Source organism: Schistocerca americana, chromosome 2, assembly GCF_021461395.2.
Source record: "Schistocerca americana isolate TAMUIC-IGC-003095 chromosome 2, iqSchAmer2.1, whole genome shotgun sequence".
Classification (NCBI taxonomy): domain Eukaryota; kingdom Metazoa; phylum Arthropoda; class Insecta; order Orthoptera; family Acrididae; genus Schistocerca; species Schistocerca americana.
Genome location: NC_060120.1, coordinates 300,354,741 through 300,377,901, shown reverse-complemented (window position 1 = coordinate 300,377,901; position 23,161 = coordinate 300,354,741). Strand labels below are relative to the sequence as shown.

At 42.3% G+C, this 23,161-nt stretch overlaps 1 protein-coding gene across 1 annotated transcript in view; it reads left to right on the top strand.

Annotated features, from left to right (window-relative positions):
* The window catches only part of LOC124595729 (probable chitinase 10), a 372,682-nt gene that overhangs the window by 256,340 nt on the left and 93,181 nt on the right, over positions 1 to 23,161 (top strand). The window contains exon 8 of the mRNA XM_047134600.1: positions 9,658 to 9,896. Coding sequence (XP_046990556.1) covers positions 9,658 to 9,896 — 239 coding nt within the window. The remainder of the gene's footprint in view (positions 1 to 9,657; positions 9,897 to 23,161) is intronic.

Below are 23,161 nucleotides of genomic sequence, written 5' to 3'. Positions count from 1 at the left end.
CGATCACATCGCCGCCACATAATTAAACCGCTAGAGCACGCCAGCTCTTGATACACCTTGCCGTCTGCAACAGCATTTCACTTCCACTCCAAAACATACACACAGCGGCTGGATGGCGTCACACAACACGTTACGCTAGGGCGCAGTTACGTCACAGCTCAAAGCAGACGTGTGGTAGCGTACAATCAAGTATACCCCTTTTATCTAACACTACCTTCTGCTAGATAATGGCTCCACGCTTTACTATTAGGCCTCTCTTTTGTACCGAAAACTCACTAATCTGCAGAAATAGGAAGTGCTTGAGGACCATACCACTCTCATGTTTAGGAAGCCATTTCGAAATAAAGTCGCTGTAAGCGAATATCTTGGCATCAACAGTGTTGCGTATAGAGATACTAGCTATTAGTGACCTATTAAGTTATAAATGTAGAGTAATATAGTAGATAGCGATGTAGACAGACTACATTCGAATGTGTGTGTACAGCCGGCCGCGGTGGTCTCGCGGTTCTAGGCGCTCAGTCCGGAACCGCGCGACTGCTACGGTCGCAGGTTCGAATCCTGCCTCGGGCATGGATGTGTGTGATGTCCTTAGGTTAGTTAGGTTTAAGTAGTTCTAAGTTCTAGGGGACTGATGACCACAGATGTTAAGTCCCATAGTGCTCAGAGCCATTTGAACCATTTTTGTGTGTGGACATATAAGGTGAGAATGTGGGTCTCGCGGGAGGCGTGCGCGAGATAGTCCCTGCAGTCCCACTATCCTCTGAGCTCTCGGTGGCTAAGGTGGATAGAGCGTCTGCCATGTAAGCAGGAGATCCCGGCTTCGAGTCCCGGTCGGGGCACACATTTTCACCTGTCCCCGTTGATATATATCAACGCACTTCATCAGCTGAAGGTATTAATATATAATTCTAATATGAAAGTTTGGGTCCGTCCGGGAAGCGCGCACGAATAGCAGAAGTCGTTAAGGCGGCTGCTCCCGAGAAGCAGGAACTCCGGTTCCGAGTCCCGGTCTGGCACAAATCTTGATATGTCACTAATAGGCAGTGTCGCTATGTCCAAAAGAGCTAATGCCAAGATATTAGAGTTCAACGAATTTATTTCGGATTAATTTCGGACGCCTGTCAATCGTCATTGATGTCTGTTCCTCCAAACATGAAAGTAAATAGTATATCGAATTCTTACAGTTGCCCGTACTGCGTTTAGTAACTGATCACAAAGATCTCCTTCTCACCGCTTTCGAAATACATGTCTTCAGGAAAACGCACGGGGAGATATCGGGACTGTATGGACGATGTTTAATGGCTTCCCGGCGAAACTTCTGCAGCGTACGCGAAAGAATATTGACAACTTGTGGGTGGGCACACGAGACATTCGCGGCTATTGACTTGCTTCGGATGGAGAAGTGCACGCCTGGCTACGATCATGGTTCCTTTGACGGCGTTGACAGTCTTGTCTCACAGTGGAATAAATACATTAACTGCTATGGCGATTACTCTTGAAATAACTTTACCTTTTTCATGTCTTCACTGTTTACTGATCCGTTATTCAGTTGATTTTATTTTATTTATTTTATTTATTTATTTATTATTCCGTGGGACCACATTTAGGAGAAGTCTCCATGGTCATGGAACGAGTCAATACATGAAATTATAACACAATTGTAGAAACAGATAAAATGAAATATAAGAAACATATTCAGGCGACAAGTCGTTAGTTTAGATAAAGAAAATCAAGAATGTAACACTGCAATTTGCTTAATTTTTTAGCTCTTCCAGGAGCTCCTCGACAGAGTAGAAGGAGTGAGCCATGAGGAAACTCTTCAGTTTAGACTTAAAAGTGTTTGGGCTACTGCTAAGATTTTTGAGTTCTTGTGGTAGCTTATTGAAAATGGATGTAGCAGAATACTGCACTCCCTTCTGCACAAGAGTCAAGAAAGTGCATTCCACATGCAGATTTGATTTCTGCCTAGTATTAACTGAGTGAAAGCTGCTAACTCTTGGGAATAAGCTAATATTGCTAACAACAAACGACATTAAAGAAAATACATACTGTGAGGGCAATGTCAAAATTCCCAGACTATTGAATAGGGGTCGACAAGAGGTCTTCGAACTTACACCATACATAGCTCGAACAGCCCGTTTTTGAGCCAAAAATACCCTTTTTGAATCAGAAGAATTACCCCAAAAAATAATGCCATATGACATAAGCGTATGAAAATATGCGAAGTATACTACTTTTCGTGTTGAAATGTCACTTATTTCAGATACTGTTCTAATGGTAAATAAAGCGGCATTTAGTTTCTGAACAAGATCCTGAACATGGGCTTTCCACAACAGCTTACTATCTATCTGTACGCCTAGGAACTTGAACTGTTCCGTCTCGCTTATAACATGCCCATTCTGTCTAATTAAAATGTCAGTTCTTGTGGAATTGTGGGTTAGAAACTGTAAAAACTGAGTCTTACTGTGATTTAGCATCAAATTATTTTCCACAATCCACGAACTTATTTCATGAACTACATTATTTGTTACTGTTTCAATATTACACACAAGATCCTTCACTATCAAGCTGGTGTCATCAGCAAACAGAAATATTTTTGAATCACCTGTAATACTAGAAGGCACATCATTTATATAAACAAGAAACAGCAGTGGCCCCAGCACCGACCCTTGGGGAACGCCCCATTTAACAGTGCCCCATTGGGACTGAACATCATTATCACTCTCAATATTGCGGAGGATTACCTTCTGTTTTCTGTTCTTAAAGTAGGAGGCGAACCAATTGTAAGCTACTCCCCTTACTCCATAATGTTCCAACTTCTGCAGTAATATTTTGTGGTCAACACAGTCAAAAGCCTTCGTTAAATCAAAGAAAACACCTAACGTTCGGAACCTTTTATTTAATCCGTCCAAAACCTCACAGAGAAAAGAGACTATAGCATTTTCAGTTGTTAAGCCATTTCTAAAACCAAACTGTACATTTGACAGCAAATTATGTGAATTGAAATGCTGCAGTAACCTTGTACATACAACCCTCTCGATAACTTTAGCAAACACCGATGGCATAGAAATAGGTCTATAATTGTCAACATTATCCCTGTCTCCCTTTTTATAAAGTGGCTTCACTACCGAGTACTTTAATCGGTCAGGAAACCGACCACTCCTAAAGGAAAAGTTACAGATATGGCTAAGTACTGAGCTAACATACGTGGAACAATACTTCAGTATTCTGCTAGATACCCCGTCATATCCATGAGAGTTCTTGGTCTTTAGTGATTTAATTATTAACTCAATCTCCCTCTTGTCAGTATCATGGAGGAGCATTTCAGGTAACAGTCTCGGAACACTTTTTTCTAAGAGCGCTATATGATTCTCTGTTGGGACTAGGTTTCTATTTAGTTCACCTGCTATATTCAGAAAGTGATTATTAAGTACTGTACATATATGCGACTTATCAGTAACACGGACATCCCCACTACGCACTGATTCTATATTCTCGACCTGTCTCTGCAGACCAGCCACTTCCTTTACGACTGACCATATGGTTTTAATTTTATCCTGAGACTTAGCTATTCTATCTGCATACCACATACTTTTTGCCTTCCTAATAACACTGTGATCCGGGGGGGCCGCTCCGCGGTCCATTTCTCCGAGCGCCCAGGCGATTGTTCGCGACCGCTTCTCGGCCCTGCGCGGCCCTGCTCGCCTCAGCTGCGGTAGAAGGACACGTCAATGGCTTTCACATTCTTCCAGCCTGACACGTTCAGCTTCCTTGTATCAAACACGCAGCCAGCGCGGCCAGTCAGTTTGTCTATACCGTATAATAATCATCACGCCCAACGGTTGAGTGCGTAGCATAGTCCTCGGTTACACTTGCGATTTTGGGTGTTTTCTCTTCTTTCTACGCTTGTATAGTCCGTTTGTACCCGACAACAGACTCAAATCACGAGTTTTCAGAGTTAGACTCGCGAGTCGATTGTCCGAACGTACGGAGACGGCGGGTTCGGAGATGATGCCGTAGGACTCAATGGCAAGTATAAAGCGAATATACACAGCTCGTTTCTCATCCTTTCTACGTATCCATCCAACAAATACGATTTTTACTATGGGAGCATGACTCAGTGGCGGAAAAAGTGGTTTATCCGTGGCTTCAGTACTCAGAGGATAGATAATTTACCGAGCACTTGAAGCTGTCTTGGCACCGCAACCAAGCGTATCAGCCACGCCCCTAGTAACAGTGTACTTGGGATATTTCACGTTCTCAACTGCTCGACTGAATGTATTCGGTCCACTGCTGTGCCAGGCTAGCCGTAACCGACAGGCTCTTAATTTTATTTCGATTTCTCGAGAGAGTGTGTATTAAAGATTGTATCTCCAGTTCGACGTACGGTCATAAGCGCTCAAGTCTATTTTATTTTCCCTCGTAACTGGGAAAGGAAGCTCGTAACACGCAGAGAAAAGAAGTGAATTCATCGGCGAGGACCAATAAGAATGGAATATAATATATAGGTGGCAAATGAGTTGCTGTAGAAAGCGGCCGAAACATCCGGCCGGCCCAGCGGCTGCTTTCCTGCTGGGCTGACACTCTGGCATTATTCACTGCGGCCGTCCTAATAGGAGGGAGGGAGGGACACGCCCGCTGTACACTGTGATCCGGGGGGCCGCTCCGCGGTCCATTTCTCCGAGCACCCAGGCGATTGTTCGCGATCGCTTCTCGGCCCTGCGCGGCCCGGCTCGCCTCAGCTGCGGCAGAAGGACACGTCAATGGCTTTCACATTCTTCCAGCCTGACACGTTCAGCTTCCCTGTATCAAACACGGAGCCAGCGCGGCCAGTCAGTTTGTCTATACCGGCGTTCGTTCTGGAATATTTACACGAGGGCGGCCTGGAAAGTAATCTCTACGCCGCTGTAAATAAAAACCTAGCGCGGTAATTTTTTTTATTAGTCTCTAAGACGAAAAAAGAAATGACACACCGTGAAATAATTATCCGAATGTGAAGGAAATCGATAGATATATCGTACTTGGACAGACTAATAGAAGACTACAGTTTCACAAAAATCAGATGATTTATTCTCCACCTCCGGCGCTTATACAAGAAAATATTCGGCTTAGTATTAATTGACAGAGTTGTTGGATGTGCTCCTGAGGGATACCGTGCCTAATTTTCTTGAAATGAATACGTCGTGCGGCTAAGGCCTCCCGTCGGGTAGACCGGTCTCTCGGTGCAAGTCTTTTTAGTTGACGCCGCTGCGGCGACTTGCGCGTCGATGGGGATGAGACGATGATGAAGAGAACGCAACACCCAGTCCCTGAGCGGAGAAAATCTCCGATCCAGCCGAGAATCGAACCCCAGCCTCTTTTCAAAAATGTTCAAATTTGTGTGAAATCTTATGGGACGTAACTCCTAAGGTCATCAGTCCCTAATCTTACACACTACTTCACCTAAATTATCCTAAGGACAAACACATTCACCCATGCCCGAGGGAGGACTCGAACCTCCGCCGGGACCAGCCGCACAGTCCATGACTGCATCGCCGAGCCTCTTTGCATGGAATTCTGTCGCGCTGACCACTCAGCTACCGATTCGGACGCCAAATTCTGTTCAACTGGTGCGTTAGATCATAAGAGTCCAGAGTTGCGTGGTGGACCCTACCCATAATGCTCCAAACTTTCCCAATTGGAGAGAGATCCGGCGACCTCGTTGGCCAACGTAGGATTTGGCGAGTACGAACACAAGTAGTAGAAACTCTCGGTACTGTGTGGGTGGGTACTATACTGCTGAATACCAGCAGAGGGTGGCTTGCCATGAAGGGCAACAAAACGGGGCGTAGAGCATCTAGGGTGCCGCGGATGACAACCGGAGGGGTCCTGCTATGAAAAGAAATGGCACCCCACACCATCACTCCTGGCTGTCAAGCCAGATGGCGTGCGATAGTCGTCAGGTTGGTATCTCTCGCTGTCTGAGGAATCTCCAGACACGTCTTCGTTGGTCTTCAGGGCTCTGTTAGAAGAGGGTTCATCAGTGAAAGTAATTCTACTCCACTCAATGAGATTCCAAGCCGAAGACCTGTCTGGAGACTCCCCCGGACAGCAGTGGGGTACCAACCTATCACCTGTCATATGCCAGACGACCAGGAGTGATGGTCTGGGGTGCCATTTTATTTCACAGAGGGAACCCTTTGGTTGCCATCCGTGGAACCATTACAGCACAACGGCACGTCGACGATATTATACGTCCCGTTTCATTGTCCTTCATTGCAAGCCATCTTGCGCTTATCTTTGGCAAGATAATGCCCACCCGCGCTCGACGAGGGTTTCTACTTGTCTGTATAATTGCCAAACCCTACGTTAGCCAGCAAGGTCGCCGGATCTCTCCAAAATTCAGAACGATTGGAGCATTATGGGCCAGACCCTCCAGCGAGCTGGGGATTTTGAGGATCTAACCCGCTAGTAGAACAAAATTTGGCATGATATCTCTCAGGAGGACAAAATGGTTCAAATGGCTCTGAGCACTATGGGACTCAACTGCTGAGGTCATTAGTCCCCTAGAACTTAGAACTAGTTAAACCTAACTAACCTAAGGACATCACAAACATCCATGCCCAAGGCAGGATTCGAACCTGCGACCGTAGCGGTCTTGCGGTTCCAGACTGCAGCGCCTTTAACCGCACGGCCACTTCGGCCGGCTCTCAGGAGGACATCCAGCAACTCAGTGAATCAATGCTTGCATGAGGGCCTATGCGTTACTGACCTGCTCAGTTCCGAAGCTCTTTCTATTAAATAAATCATACAATTTTTCTGAAATTTATTCATTTGTTTGTCTGTACACCTGTGTCACATCTACCGATTCCACTCCCATTCGGATAATTCGTTCTTGGTGCGTTGTTTTTTCCTTAGAGTATACATACACCTTGGAACTGCAGCTTTTTGGTATTTTTCAACACAGCAACATAGTCAAAATTTAACTTGAACCATTTGACATAGCATTTCACTGACTTGCAAATCGCTTCTTCATAAAATTGTGCAGCCTGTGGACGTAGTCAGTTTTTGACAGCATTTTGTAATTCGTCGTTCTCATCGAGATCCTGCTAATCACGGCACTTCTACATGTGAGCGAAGGGATGAAAATGACTTAGTGCCAGCTATAGGGGTTAATCAAAAACGTCCTATTCGAACTGCTTCAAAATCCCTTAGAGTTTTTCGGGCACTGTGAAGATGAGAGTTGTCATACGGATACACAACACAGAATGCCAACGACGTTTGCTTTGAATAATAGCTCACACGGTAGACGTGTGAAGTGATCATAATTCTCATCATGTTAGCCCTGTGTTTAGCCATATTTGTAATTTTTCCTTTAGGAATGGTCAGTTTCCTGAACGATTAAAGTACTCAGTAATAAAGCCGATTTTTAAACAGGTGGAAAAGGATAATGCAGACAGTTTTAGACCTATTTCTATGCCATCAGTGTCTGCTAAAGTGGTTGAAAAGGCTGAGTATGTAAGTATAATTGATCGTTTTATATCAAATGATTTGCTATCAAATGTACAGCTCGACTTTAGATGTTGTTTAACAACTGAAAACGCTGTATTCTCTTTTCTCTGTGAGGCACTAGATTGGTTAAACAAAAGGTTTCGAACGCTAGGCATCTGGTTTGACTTAACTCAGCCGTTTGATTATGTTGGTCACAAAATACTGCTCCAGAAGTTGGACCATTACGGAATACAGGGAGCAGCTCATAATTGGTTCACCTCATACTTTAACAACAGACAGCGAAAGTTCACTATTCACAGTGTTGAGAACGGCTGTGATGAGGGGTCTGAGTGGGGTACGGTCGAGTGGGGAGTGTCCTTAGGTTAGTTAGGTTTAACTAGTTCTAAGTTCTAGGGGTATGATGACCTCAGGTTTTAAGTCCCATAGTGCTCAGAGCCATTTGAGCCACCCCTGTTCCTTATTTATATAAATTATATGCCCTCTAGTATTACGGGTAACTCTAAAATATTTCTGTTTGCTGATGTCGCTAGCTTGGTAGTAAATGACGTTGTGTGCAACATTGGCTCGGTTTCAAATAAACAGTTCATGACATAAGTTCATGTCTTGTACAAAATAAATTAACGCTCAATCACAGTAAGACTCAGTTTTTACAGTTTCTAACACACAATTCAACAAAACCCGAAGTTTTAATTTCGCAGAATGGGCATATGACTAGTGAAACTGAACAGTTCAAATTTCTAGGTGTTCAGATAGATACTAAAGGGTCGTGGAAAGCCGACGTTCAGGATGTTATTTAAAGACTTAATGCTGCCATTTTTACTATTTGAACGGTATCTGAAGTGAGTGATCGTTCTACACGAAAATTAGTCTACGTTGCTTATTTTTATTCGCTTATGTCGTATGGTATTATATTTTGAGGTAACTCTTCCCATTCTAAAAGGATGTTTTTGGCTCAGAAAAGGGCAGTTCGGGCAGTAAGTGGTGTAAGTTCACAAACCTCTTGTCGATCTCTCTTCAGGAGTCTGGATATTTTGACATTTGCCTCTCAATAACATATTACTTACTGACATTTCTAGTTAACAGTATCAGCTTTGTTTTTGTGGTCTTCAGTCCAGAGACTGGTATGATGCAGCTCTCCATGTTACCCTATCCTGTGCAAGCTTCTTCATCTCCCAGTACCTACTGCAACCTACATCCTTCTGAATCTGCTTAGTGTATTCATCTCTTGGTCTCACTCTGCGATTTTTGCCCTCCACGCTGCCCTCCATGCTGCCCTCCAGTACTAAATTTGCGATCCTTTGATGTCTCAGAACATGTCGTACCCACCGATACCTTCTTATAGTCAAGTTGTGCCACAAATTTCTCTTCTCCCCAATCCTATTCAATACCTCATCTATTCCAAAGAATTAGCAGCTTTCACTCAGTTAATACTCGGTAGAAATCAAACCTGCATTTGGGTCAGACTTCCATAACTCTTTTGCAGAAACCACAAGAATTCAAAAATCTTAGCAGTAATCCACGCGCTTTCAAATCGGAACTGAAGAGTTTCTTCATGGGTCACTCCTTCTACTCTGTCGAGGAGTTGCTTGAAAACTTAAGCTGATTCTTGTTGTATTGTCGATTGCGTTTACCTAAACTGATGGCTTGACTTTTATCGGGTTCATAAACATTTTATTTTTTTCTGTTATTACTTTTATGTTGTAATTTCATGTACCGACACGTTCCATGACCTTGGAGATTTGCTCCTCAATTTCGTCCTACGGAACTTGACGCGTAAATAATAAATAAATAAAATATGTTTTGATTCCATCTTCTTGAATGACACGCTTACTCTGAAATTTTGTATTTGTGGCGATCCACAGCCTCTAGATGCTTGATAAACGTAAATATGGTTCGTAGTAGGCTATAACGTGAGTTTTTTATTTAATCGTGTGATTAGCTAATTTGACTACTTATCGTACGATTAAAAATTGCAGTCTACTACGGACCATATTTACGTACTCTGATCTGCGGATGGCGGCTGATGATTGTAGGATATGTCTAAACTTCCAGCTTCGTGGAAATGGAGTGAATAAGGAAGATGGACCAGTCCTGTGGATTGTCCTAGGAATATACAGTACACATACTCCATGACTCAGCGTTTAAATAAGTAACGTACGCTTGCAGGTGTGTGATATGCTGAAGAAAGGAGCGACGTACATCTGGGACGACGAGATGAAGGTGCCGTACGCCGTGATGGGAGACCAGTGGGTCGGCTTCGATGATGAGCGCTCCATCCGCCACAAGATGAAGTGGCTCAAGGAGGGAGGCTACGGCGGCGCCATGGTGTGGACCGTCGACATGGACGACTTCACGGGCACCGTGTGCGGCGGCGGCGTCAAGTACCCACTCATCGGCGCCATCAGGTATGTGGTAGCCAGCATCACCCCAAACTGTACTCCCCATTCACTGTGTCTGCCGTTCCTCTACTGTTACGTACTGGGTAGCTAGTGAGGCAGATTATTGCACCTTCTGGTAGAAATAAATAACCCGGACAAAAAATTAGTCACCACCAGGAAACCTGAAGCTATTACCTTGTAGCATCGCCTCTGGGCTAGATAATGGCTTCAGCTTAGCGAGGAAGGGTGTCCCTAAGTTTCCTCAGATACTCCATACCCAGGTGAACTCAAACATTAATGGATAGATCCCATAGCGCTACCAAGTTGCGGAGATGTCGGGTGCTATGCTTCACCTGCTTTTCCAAATATTCCTAGACATTAATGTACAAGTTATGCGATTCACGTTCCGACCATTAAATTAAAGAGACGTTGCATCCAACAAAAGACAGCCTCGGTCTCGGTGTTCCTGAAATTTATAAAATTTCACATGAATGTGGCAGCAGTCGCATTGGTCAGTTAGTTCTAACGACTTCAGAACGCTGCTTGGAGAAACGACACCACATCAAAAATATCGCGATTTCGACAAATATGTTGTTGGCGATCACATCCTTTTGAACAAACAAACGTTTATATCCGATGAAACGGAATTGTTACATCCATGCATCTACCTACAGGGATTCTGTCATGAAAAAAGCAGTGGAAATTAGAGCGTATAACAGCAACTTTAACCGGGACAGCGGCTGCAGCTGTAATAGTGCTTGAAAATGGGCACTTGATGACGCTCGATGCTGAAAGGCAACAGAGAAATAAACTAAGTCATCCACTGTCCAATGAAATCAATATTGTTACCAATGTTGCTCCGTCATAGAGAGCGACATAATCTCTGGTAGCAGAAGTTCAGCGACTTCATGACATCTTCTTGGCGTAATACCAGGAGTATAAGAGGATTACGTAAAAAGTATTAATGAGGTCCTAATGACCTCAGGTACTGTGAAATTCGAGGAGTGTGTCGAATGCTTCGTGCAACCACCAGATGCACGTGTCGACTCGCTGCTCTAGCTGGGTCTTACTTTGATCCTGTTCTCAACTTCCCCCTCTCTCCCTCATCCATAACTGGTAGGAGAAAATCTTAAATTCAGAGAAAATTACCTTTCAGTTTTACTTAAAATATCGTCTGTGTGAAAATGAGAAAAGCAAAGTCTGGAATGGATCAGCATGCTCCATTTATTTTCGATGAAAATGTTTTAAGAAACACATAGTCAAGAAGATATGAGCGGCTCTGACGTTACTCGACAGCTTCATTTTTTCAGTTTTATCGTAGCGAAATCTCTCATGTTCTTGGTTCCGTGACTGGATCTAAAAATGGTTCAAATGGCTCTGAGCAATATGGGACTTAACGTCTGAGGTCATCAGTCCCCTAGAACTTAGAACTACTTAAACGTAACTAACCTAAGGACATCACACACATCCATGCCCGAGGCAGGATTGGAACCTGCGACCGTAGCGGTCGCGCGGTTCCAGATTGAAGCGCCTAGAACCGCTCGGCCACACCGGCCGGCGACTGGATCTCCATGACACAAATATACCCAGGAGTATAACAAATAGTGCGATGCGAGAAAGTCGGAAAAAGGCAGTGATCTTGGAGCAAATATTTGGAGACAGATTTTACGGCTTTCTCGAATGTAAAATCTACTGAACCTGTGTTGAGTTCTGCCCATAAACAGTATTGTAGTTCTTAAACTTTTCTACACGCGGATAAAAGCTGCACAGAGAAACTCATTCATCCTTTCACACCGTTGTGTTCACTTGCTTCTGTCACAACTTCTGCTTACATGTTGCTCAGTGGTCCCATTGATGAAGTTCCAGTGGTAAATCCTTATGAGCTGCATAATGTCATGGCCTATTGCACCCTAACGCCAGTTGCTACCGTTCTAATTGCAATATCAAATTCAATTGATAATTATGATTTTAAGTGTTTTTTAAGGCATAGCTGCTAATCTTTCGATTTTTCTACTGGCTCCATTTCATTCCTCTATTTCTTCGGTCGAAGAAATTTATAATAAAGCATTCGGGAAAGCGCTTCGTGAAAAGCCTACCCTGTGATAGAAGTTCGCGGCAGTGAGTTCCATATTCCGAGAAATTTGATTTCCTTAAACAAGAATTTAAGAATAACAACATGAATCAAAGAATAACAATAGAGTGAGCTTCACAGCCCACGACTTCGAGAATTTCATTTGCCAGCAATTTTACTTCTCACGTCGTGATGGACAGAGCGTTACCACTTATCAGTGAATGGCATCTTCTGCGTTCTTAGATTCACAAAAATTAACAAGAAAGGCATAATTCAATGCACCACACTATGAGAGTTACTGAGGTCTCGCCGTCATATCGCAAACAGCCTATAAGTAGATACATAAATCTCTAATGTTTGCCTTTTAGCATAGATTGACGTCAGAAAAATAACCGTTTGCTCCCCAACGGACATTGATATCAACAGAAATGGAGGATTTATTCAGAGGAGGATAGGACAAAAGTTGTCCCCAAAGTCTTTCAGAAGGAATCACCTGAATATTCGCCTGAAGTGATTTAGGGAAGACGTGAAAGTCCCAAAGGTTTGAACCTTGCTGTTACCGTACAATATTCACCACGATGTGTCAATACGGACGGCCCCTTTTCTGAAAATGAGAAAGGATGTTCTCAAAAAGTATAAATGAAAAATAGTAGATTCGAGAGAAGCAGCGTGGTGGAAACTTAAGTCTGGGCAGTAAGGGATTAACAAAGGGGAAATTAGCTTTTAATTGTGTTCAATAGGACGTGGGTATTCAAACAATGTCCATGAACCAAAGAGTAAGTTTCTGTAGTAGAGAGTCTCGAGGTTAACATAGTATGAGTATGAAACTTATAACGTGAAATGAAACGACGAATAAAGCCGGAAATTTTTGAACTGTGTTTTCAGGGAATTATTAATAATAAGAGAACACGTGAAGTAGGAAATAATGGTGCTAAAGGATGTGACATAATAAATCTGTGGTGCATCGCTACCAAAACTAAAAATTAGAAGGCGCATGGGTTGGCATTAGCCCCTTATTCCAGGTGATAATGATCAAAATCTTTGTCCATACTTCCTAACTGAAGTGTTTCTTAGTTTCTCAAAATTAAGTTGACTAAATATCTGGACAATTTCTTTAAAAATGACACATTTGCTATCCTCTCCTTCCTTCCTCTGAAATAATTATGGTATCGTTGGGAAACATAGACTATAACCCTCCTATATCCCAGAGGATTGGTTAAGGGGTGGTAACATCGAGGACATGCAGGACTAGAGAACATGGTAAGAGAAGGCCAAAAGGAAAGACAGAAACAAAGACTGAAACGTGCGAAACAGGTTATCGATGGCACACAAAACTGAAGTAGGTTGTACAGGCCAGGAGGAAAATAAGACGACATGTAATCAGTCGAAAATCTGATATTAGTAAAGTGGACGAGAAGGAAATCAGAGTTTTGCAACGCAACACGCTTGGTGTGTGACAGCTGCAGTCGTGCTAGCTGCGTAACCGGCCCTGTTGCATATCTGCTGAACTGAACTGGTCATACCGGCGCAATGCTAGGCAGCGATTCTGATTGCGCGGCGTGATAAGGAAGTCGGGAATTATTGCAGACCAATTACGCTTAATTAACGTATTTCGCGGCGAGTGAAAGCAATATCGGCCGGGGTGTGCACGCAGCGTGACATCATAGGCATAATTGCGCGCGTGACCGACGCCAGTCAGCCAGCTCCGTTGCAGGCGCCGGCTGGTGGTGGCTAGCGATCGTGACGTCATCAGAATACTCCGCCGAAAAGCTCCCTCCTCGTGAACAAAGAAAGAATCTGTGTGGCACATCCGCTTCGTTTCACAGGCTCCGCCTGCAAGATCGTCTCACCAGCGAAGCCTTGAGTGCTAAGATTGCATGTACTTACTACTACACCGTAACTGTTCGCGGAGAAAAATTTGTTCAAAGTCCCGCTCGCACATTCAAAGTTAAAATTTTAGTAATTTTCTTAAAACTTGGAGGGATATTTTTATTTATTTGTTTATCTATTAGTACTGCCAAGATCAGTGCCATCAAGCTCCCACTTGTACCTGACTAGGTATTTTGCATCTACGTCTACAAACATACTCCGTAACCCAGTATACGGTACTAGCAGGTGGTAACACTTAACCAGTACTATTCGTTTTCTTTCCGGTTCCAACCGTAAGTGGAGCGCGGAAGAACGACTGTATATATACCTCCGTAAGAGCCCTAATTACTCCTATCTTGTTTTCGCGTTCCTTACGAGAAATGAACGTTTTGGCAGCAGAATCGTTCTACAATAAGCTACAAATACCAGCTCTCTAAATAAATTTCCGAGTTATCTCCGTAATCTTCGCGTTAACGAATCGCACAGCCCGCCTCTGAGCTGTGGCGACCGCAAGTACTCGAGCAGTACACAAGAATGGATCACATTAGTGTTCTACAAGCGATCTCCTTTGTAGATGAGGTGCACTTTCCTAGAATTCTCCCAATAAACCGAAGACAAAAAAATCGCCTTGCCTACAGCCGACATTAAGTGCTCCTTCCATTTCACAACGGTTTACAACTTTAAAACCAGATATTCAACCGACGTGACTGTGTCAAGCACAACACCACTAACACTGTATTCAAACTTCATAGGATTCTTTCTCTTACTTGTCTCCATTAACTTGCATTTTTCTACATTTACTGAAAATTGGGAAATTTGTGCTAAGGTCTTATGGGACCAAACTGCTGATGTCATTGGTCCCAAGGCTTACACACTATTTAATCTAACTTAAATTAACTTACGCTAAGGACGACACACACACTCATGCCCGAGGGAAGACCCGAACCTCCGACGGGGGGAGACGCGTTGACTGTGACAAGACGCCTAAGACCGCGCGGTTACCCCGCGCGGCTACATTTACTGTCTTCAATCACACCAAACAGAAATTCTGTCTGGTCATCCAGTATCCTTCTGCAGTCCCGTACACTGCACCATCATCAGCAAACAGCCGCGGATTGCTGCTGCCCCTGGCCGTCAGATAAATTTTGTATATGCAGAGCATGATCACTCCTTCACACTTCCCAGGAGCACTCGCTACCAGAAGCTTGTCTCTGATGGACACTCGTCATAGAGAACAGTGCACTGGGTTCTATTACCTAAGACGTCTGCGAGCTACTAACATGTCAGGGAACCTATTACGTAAACGGGAACCTTCGTTAAGGGTCCATTCTTCTTAGTCAGCCTATAAAATAAGCTGTTTTCACGATTTTTTTGAAAGGTTAATGAGGCAATCAGCGTAAATCTTTTTGCACACTGTTTATTGATAAGAAATTCAATCATCATTAAGAGCCCCATCCGAGGAGTTAAAGTTACTCCATTCAGAATGAGGCGTCTCTATGACCGAAGTCTTGCAGTCCGCAAATCTTATCTCAAATCAAAAAACAAACAATTTTCGCAGTGTCTAGAGTATTGCACATGAAGTAGCACAGTCCTATGAAATCTGAAAAAAATTATAAAATGGTGGACGTATGAAACAATGACGTAGTCTTGTCGTGTGTTCTTGGTCAAGTTTTTTGCAATAACTAATGATCAGGTCGAAATAAAAAATCAGCCTATTACTCCGTCTGGACATGCCCGAGAAGCAACTCAGCCAAGATTCAGAAAGATATCGTTATTAGTATGCCCGCAGTAAGTTCCGTAAGCTTCAGATGGGGCTAACAGATGACAATTTCTTTAAAAAATCAGATGTTGTCGAAGAATCAATAAATAACTTTCAAAAATATTTACTTTGATTGTTATATTTGTTTCTCCAAAAAAATCGAAAAATTCGCTTATTTTACAGGGTGACTAAGGAGAATGGACCCATTACAGTTTGCGGTGGGCCACTGTGCCAAACGCTTTCGGAAATATGTGAATATGGACTGTGCCTGTGGTCGTAACATTACATTCCTTACGACAAACTTGTTATAAGATCCATATATTATAGAATGCAATATATATTATGGCAGAAACAGCGGAAACAGCGGTACCTATAGCAGCGAAGAAACGTTGTTGATGTTCGCTATTGAAAAGCAGAAAATAAAACAACTTACAAAAAAGTAGTTTTATAATATTATCGCTAGCTGCAATGGGCAATAAAAAAGGAGTTGGAGAGAAATAGGAAACGTGGCAGAATTCGAATAACGAAGGAGAAAACAAGGGAATTACATTACAAATTAAAAAATAGAAAAAGAGTGAGAAGCGTAACTGAGAAGATGGGAGCATCTGCTTTACTGTTTCACAGAGTTAGGCTGGCCATATAGTTATGAAGCTCACAGAAGGAAGTACTTCAGCATTTTCCTAAAGGTAAAGGGGAATCAAATCGTGCTGGCCGGAGTGGCCGAGCGGTTCTAGGTGCTACAGTCTGGAACCGCGCGACCGCTACGGTCGCAGGTTCGAATCCTGCCTCGCATGGATGTGTGTGATGTCCTTAGGTTGGTTAGGTTTAAGTAATTCTAAGTTCTAGGGGACTGATGACCTCAGTTGTTAAGTCCCATAGTGCTCAGAGCCATTTGAACCATTTGAATCAAATCGTGTGGAGGAAGAAGTTTGTAAGAATTAACGTTTCGACTGCAGCAGCATTGTATGGAAGTAAATAACGGACTGTGAACGAATCAGAAAGCCTGAAAAGAAGAGAGTCGAAGCTTTTCAGATGCACAGTTACAGAAGAATGCTGCAAATTAAGTAGACTAATAAGATATGAGAATGTTCTCCGAAGATCAGATGAGAAAAAGAATATGTAGCAAACACTGGATTGGTTGATAGCATGTGTGTAAAGATATCAAGAAATAACTTCCTGGTACTAGAGGGAGACCTGTAGGGAACGACTGAAGGAGTAGCGTGAGGTAGAGATTTTAATACATCCAAAAAATAATGTGCTGCTCCGAGATCTACGAGAAGAAGGGGTTGGTACTGAACAGAGAGTCATGATTGGACGCAGCAAACTAGTAACAGCACTGATACTAGTAAACTTGTATTTTATTCTTCCTGAAACGTGTAAGCTGGAGGAATCCACGTTTGGTAATGCCTGGTGACAAAAAACTCTTTCGATACACTCGTTGACACACACCGCACACAGACACACACACACACACACACACACACACACACACAGAGAGAGAGAGAGAGAGAGAGAGAGAGAGAGCGAGAGAAGAGGGGGGGGGGGGAGGGAGGGGGAGATGTGTCAAAGCCTAACGCCTAAACAAGATTTAGGACTCCCACTCACAACACATTGCACTGTTCACCGACTTGTCTTCGTACTTCGTAATCAGTGACACTACGCAATTTTGAAGCGCAGTTTTATAGTCAAGACAATGTGGGAACTTTTAAAATTAAGAAGCAAACCCATTACACACACATACACACAGACTCCTTTCACGTATAATAAAATACTCGTAAGTTAAATCCCAACAATCCGACGCCCTCAGCCGTGTAAAAATGCTTTTTATATTCTCTGTGATTACATATGAAAAATCGAGACAGAAAAGCAGCTATAACGCAACAGAAAAACAGCTGCACACAAAGTGGAGTAAGCCACTGAAAACGCAGCATGCGTTAACGAAGTTCATAAAAAATTCAGGTTTCAAATTTGTGATCCCTTTATTTAAAATCTGAAATTCTATATCTACAGGCAGTAGAAAGTAATTTTTTTCTATTATTGAAAAGAAAGCAAACAGAAACACTAGAGATAGTGCTATAACTTCAGCATAACATATCTGGGTAGAAAAGAAGAAATTATTATGTTTGCTAACTGCGGAACCTATCCCAAAAAAAAGTGACCGTGAGACGGACTTCAACTTTCCGATACAGAGTGGAACAAAAACAGAAATTTGCCAGTGAGGAAGATAAATAACTGACTCAACATTGGAAGAACCCTAATGAACCGTAATTCAAAAGAAAGGCGGAATGTTAAGGTTTAATGATCATCCACGAAGAGATCGGCAGAGCCATAGCACAAGGTCGGAATGGGGAATGATAGGCAAGGAAGTGGACTGTGTCCTTTATCAAAGGAACCGTCGCGGCTTTTGCCTCAAGAAGTTTCGGAAAATCACATGAAACCTGAATACGGATGGGCAGACCGTGGTGGGAGCCTCATTCTTCCGAATACAATTCCAGTGCCTTAATGACGACGTCTTTGCGGTTATTGAGGTATAATTCAAGCACGAAAAACTGCACTTACAAATCCTTCATCGAGACAAGACTTTCATATTGTCAAGCTCTATTAACGAATGGGACAGAGAAAATTAAAAAATGAGTTGCGCACTTCGTTACGGGTTCGTTCAGAGTGGGAGCGCCACAGAAACACGCTCCACAAATTGCAGTGAGAGACGATACAAGAGTGTCGCTATGCTTCGCAGAGAGTCTTAATCTCAAAATGCCAAGATCACGTGCACAACTACTAGTCAGAAAAACACATTTCGTGCTCGAGCACGCATCTCGCCAAGTGCCCATGCATCAAATTCAGACAAATTCGGGAGAGTACAGATCAGCACCGACTCTTTTTATTCCGCAGAGATAACAGCATCTCAGACACCGACTGCGAAATGAAGAAAGTTGACAAGATTTCTGACAGGGAGCGTCCCACCAGAGGTAACCACTGCAATTTTTGATACAACGCTTTGACCATGTAGTATAGACACAAAAATTCAGAATTCAAGTCATTAACATTCTATAGAAACGCCGTCCTGCCTATAATTGAAACATTGTTAAACAACTGACGAAATAAGGTTCAGATACAATTCTGTCGGTAGCTTGCAGACATAGAATTAATTAACATTAATAAGGCATTGGCTTTAGAACTACTTTCGTTAACACTGTTCGTTGTAGAAAGTCCGTAGTTGAAACAATGGTCGTATTTCTGTTCAGTGCTATTGCGGCTGTTGTTGTTGCTCGTTGTCCCGAAAACAAACGCAATACGATATCGCCGAGAGGTTTTCTAAGTCTTGAAAGTGTTTAGGAACAATATGTAGTCAGTACTGTTGCATAATTCCTTCGTTCAGTAAAGTTATCTATAATGAAGATTAACTATGCTCACAAAATGACGTAAAGAGATAGTCAGTATAACTTCTTTAAAATGAAACACCAAATAAAGTTACTCTACTCTGCTACGTATTCTTCAATATTAAATAACCGCAGAAACTTTCTTTACACTTCATGGAACGTCAACCATATAACCCACAAGCATAAATCAGAGACGAGGTACTTTTCGGCTTCTCTCCATCAAAGCTGACAACCTACTCTCCATTACTACAATTAGTCAGAGAAAACATAAACCAAAGATATATGAGCTTTACATCTATAACGCAGAATATAGTGCATATCGATTTTTAAACACAGGTATTACTTAAGTAGGGTATTTTACATCATATACTAAATCTACTTTGTTAAGTTCTGAACAATCAATTAATTTTAGATAGTTTTTCATAATAAAAGAAGATAAATAAACATTACATAAGATTATGGGCTCAGAAACATCGAAAGAAACCCATGAATTCACATTGGGAAAGTATGCCTTACCAATGTTACAAAATATTAAAAGAGCAAAAGGTGTATCATGTCGTACGATTGACCACAGCTGTATCGCGGTCTACTATTCTCCAGAAATAAACCTGTTTAGTCTCATTATAAGATCTTATCATCAAAACTGCGATACTCTAAAGCCGTTTCCTGACTCACCAATCTTAATTGAAGCTTTTTTATGATTTTTTTAATAATATTTCATTCGCTTTAGTTTCGTGAAATCTTTAGTAGAAAGAATCTTTCCGTGCCTTATGAATGAAGAATCCCTTTTTTTCCAACCATCTAACAAACTTTTTGTGACTATCCGAATTCGCGGTAAAGATGAGAGCAGATATGACGTCACCTGGAGAACGATTCACGCTTTCACTTCATCACGATTCCTCCTGCGCGGTAGAAAGGTAACATGCAGGCAAAGGTTTAGATCCACTGCGGTTGATCCGACAACGATGACCTCACGGGTATGGCGTCATGTTCTGGTTCATAAAAATGGCAGTCAACCGGTTCTCGTGGACGTCTCCTCTCCTCCATGGTAAGTAAGGCCAGCGCCGTGGCTGCGTGAGTTATGCGGCCGTCGCCACCAACTGGTTCTTGTGCAGCCCCCGGACTGCTGCAGAACCCACCAGTCCTTGCAGAAGCAGCGCCGGTTACTTCTCAAGAAAAGATTGATTGTCCAGAGGGACATGCTGACGTCGTACCATGTCAGCGAATGGACTCCTGAAGTCATTTCCCTCCTCAAACTTCCTACAGACATGAATCTTTATCCTAGCTTAAAATTGTGTGCGGGACAGGCACTCCTTAGTGGAATCTTTGCCTTTCAAGGGCAAGTGATTTATCGATTGAGCTAGCCAACTACTACTCCCTTCATAGCTTTACTTCATCATTTATCTTCCAAACTTCACAAACATGTTAGTTTTGTGAGCAACGCTCCAGTGATCCTTCCATTTTGCACAGTACCAAATACCTGCATCGCATGAAAGAGATGGTGTTGATAAACTCTGAGTATACATCACGATTCCCAACATGTGAGTTGACACTAATCGTGTAGTGAATACTAAAACCCACGACGAACTCTTTCGCTATCTATTAAAACGAAAACATTGCATAAGAATAGCCCTTGCAGTGGAAGCCGAAACAACCTGTAAGTAAAGTGATGACTCCATGGCGACGACAACATCCTTAAATAGTCGACAACATTCCTGGAAAGCCAACGTATCGAATCACAATAACTGAAACTACAACCAAAGGCGACTAAACGAAGATTTTTTTTTATGAATGTACGCCAGGGCTAATATCCTCTGGCCAAGCTAAGGCACTTTCAGTGCCCAGAAAGACAGACAATGAATGAAGGATATTCTCTCTCGGTGTTGGGCAGAACGCCACTTACAGGATATGAGTGGGAAACAGCATTAATGTGTGTTGATGGAGCTCATCCCGCTAATGTACTCGTATGCTCTGTAAGACTCTTCATCTCTGCATAGCTATTGAAACCTGCAACACTCTGAATCGGTTTATTGGAACCATACCTTGGTCTACCTCTACAGTGTTTAGTCAGCAGACATTCCTCCATTACCAAATTAACAATTCCTTGAGGCCTTAGGATGTGCATGAATGTAGCATAATGGGAGTTCCGTTTTTTTTTTTTTTTTTTTTTTTTTTTTTTTTTTTTTTTTTTTTTTTTTTTGAGATCGTGATCAACCATCGATACTGGTGGGAAATTTACACAGATACGTGTACATAAGTCAAATCAGTAATAAATTACATTCTTATAGCATACATCATTTGATTAGATATAATATTTGCAGGTTTCTTATTAATGTGGTTATTCCTTATGTGTAAATGTAGGGTGCTAGGGTAACTTGATGTACATTCGTAAACCACTGACCACCACGCCACGAAGAATTATGTGGTTGGCGACCGGGTAGATTAGTCCGCTAGTTTTCTTTGTACACTTACCTTTGAAAATTTTTAATAATTTGATAAACACTCTCCTTTGGAGAACAGTAATACACTAATTATGAGTTTCATTAATAAGGTTGTGATCTTATTCGTGAAGTTAGAAGTCTCAGTTCTCTGAGATTGTTTTTATGGTCACTGTACCTCCAAGTTAACGTTATGTGACTGACATCGCGCACTGCTAAAAACGAAGGACCTCACGGGATTCAGTCCAACATACTGCAAAGGCTGACAAAACAGAAGAGAAAAATCTGTTGGCAAGAAGACATGTACCGAACATTTCATCCATGACTTTTGATGGAAGTGACGAGTTGTACTAGTTCTCATACGTATTGTTTGTTACAAGTATTTTCCGGCACTTCCTCTTTCATATGTAGATGCTCACCTGATGCTATGACGTATAATCTGACATATGCGACACAAAATTGTTTACCAAACTGGTGCCGTTACACAGATCTGTTGTTTTTCTCGTAAAGAGCTTTCACCATATCAAGTAATAGAACTGATTATTGATCGGGTCTCGCTCAACCTGAAATGCGTTACCTTTGTTCCACTTACTGCCAGCGACAAAACTTCTTCCTTCACGAAGACCAATATTTCGTTGATGGTTGTGAATATTACGCAAAATTGAGATTCGATTAACAGATTTCGCCTATTTATCCAAATTAATCGATTGATCTTCACGAAACTTTACTCTCACTGTAGCAACTTTTTCCCCCCTTGTTGTTTATTACTAAGTGAGTATACGACAGCTGGGGACGAAGTTTAACCTTCTCCACCCAACAGCGTTTTCTCGTCAAGACTAGAGGGACAGAGTGTACCGAAGGAAAGTAACGAGACAGCAAGTTGATCTCCCGTCGTCAAGAAGGAAAACACGGTAATGACAGCTCTTAACATCATACGACGAGCACCGGCCCGTTGTCGTAGCCTTGTTTGCTGCCCCGTTTAACAGTACCTGGAAACACGTTAGTCACGCCCCTGAGAGTCCACTTTCCAGTCCAGTAACATGAAAACGAAACGACTCCTTCGTTATCCCACTTGGTGCCGAAAAGGAAGTTGTAGAGGACTCAGAGAACCCAAAATCAATTAATTTTATCCAATACTGGTTTAAATTGACCTCTTGACTGTTGAATAAAATTCTACGCATATTTATGATGACGGTAACTTTTACTTTTTCGTTGTTGAATCAAAAACCTTAGTTTCACGGGGAGGCTCGTTTATTTTCAGGTGATCGAAGCAAACATATTTACAGAACTTTTTGCAGACGTTGATGATAATAGCTACCGCACTTCCTGAAAATAAAGTATAAATATGTGCCTGAGCGAACGTTACAACTTTCCAAGCTCTTGTATATACAAATCTTAGCCAAACGCCTATTTAACGTCTAAACGCAGGCGGAATGGCTATAAATACATGCCGCTGGACGAAACTCTATAAAAATGTATGTTTCACTCATCTAAGAATGAGTTATTTTCCACTCGAAATTATTTGTTGGTTGAAATAAACAATACCAGAAAGTACAAGTGAGTGGCTGCTGTTTCTATAAACACACAACTGTCAGAAAACGATTTTTTCAGCTATTTAATATTTGTCAGTGCTTATCTTGTGGCGTGCGTTAGAGCAGCGGGCTTAATCGACATGGGGCTACACCTTGCCACACTAATTAGTGTCATACATCTCTGAATACCATCTAAAAATGATACGCATTTACTGATAAGCAATGGGGAGCTTAAGAACAGAT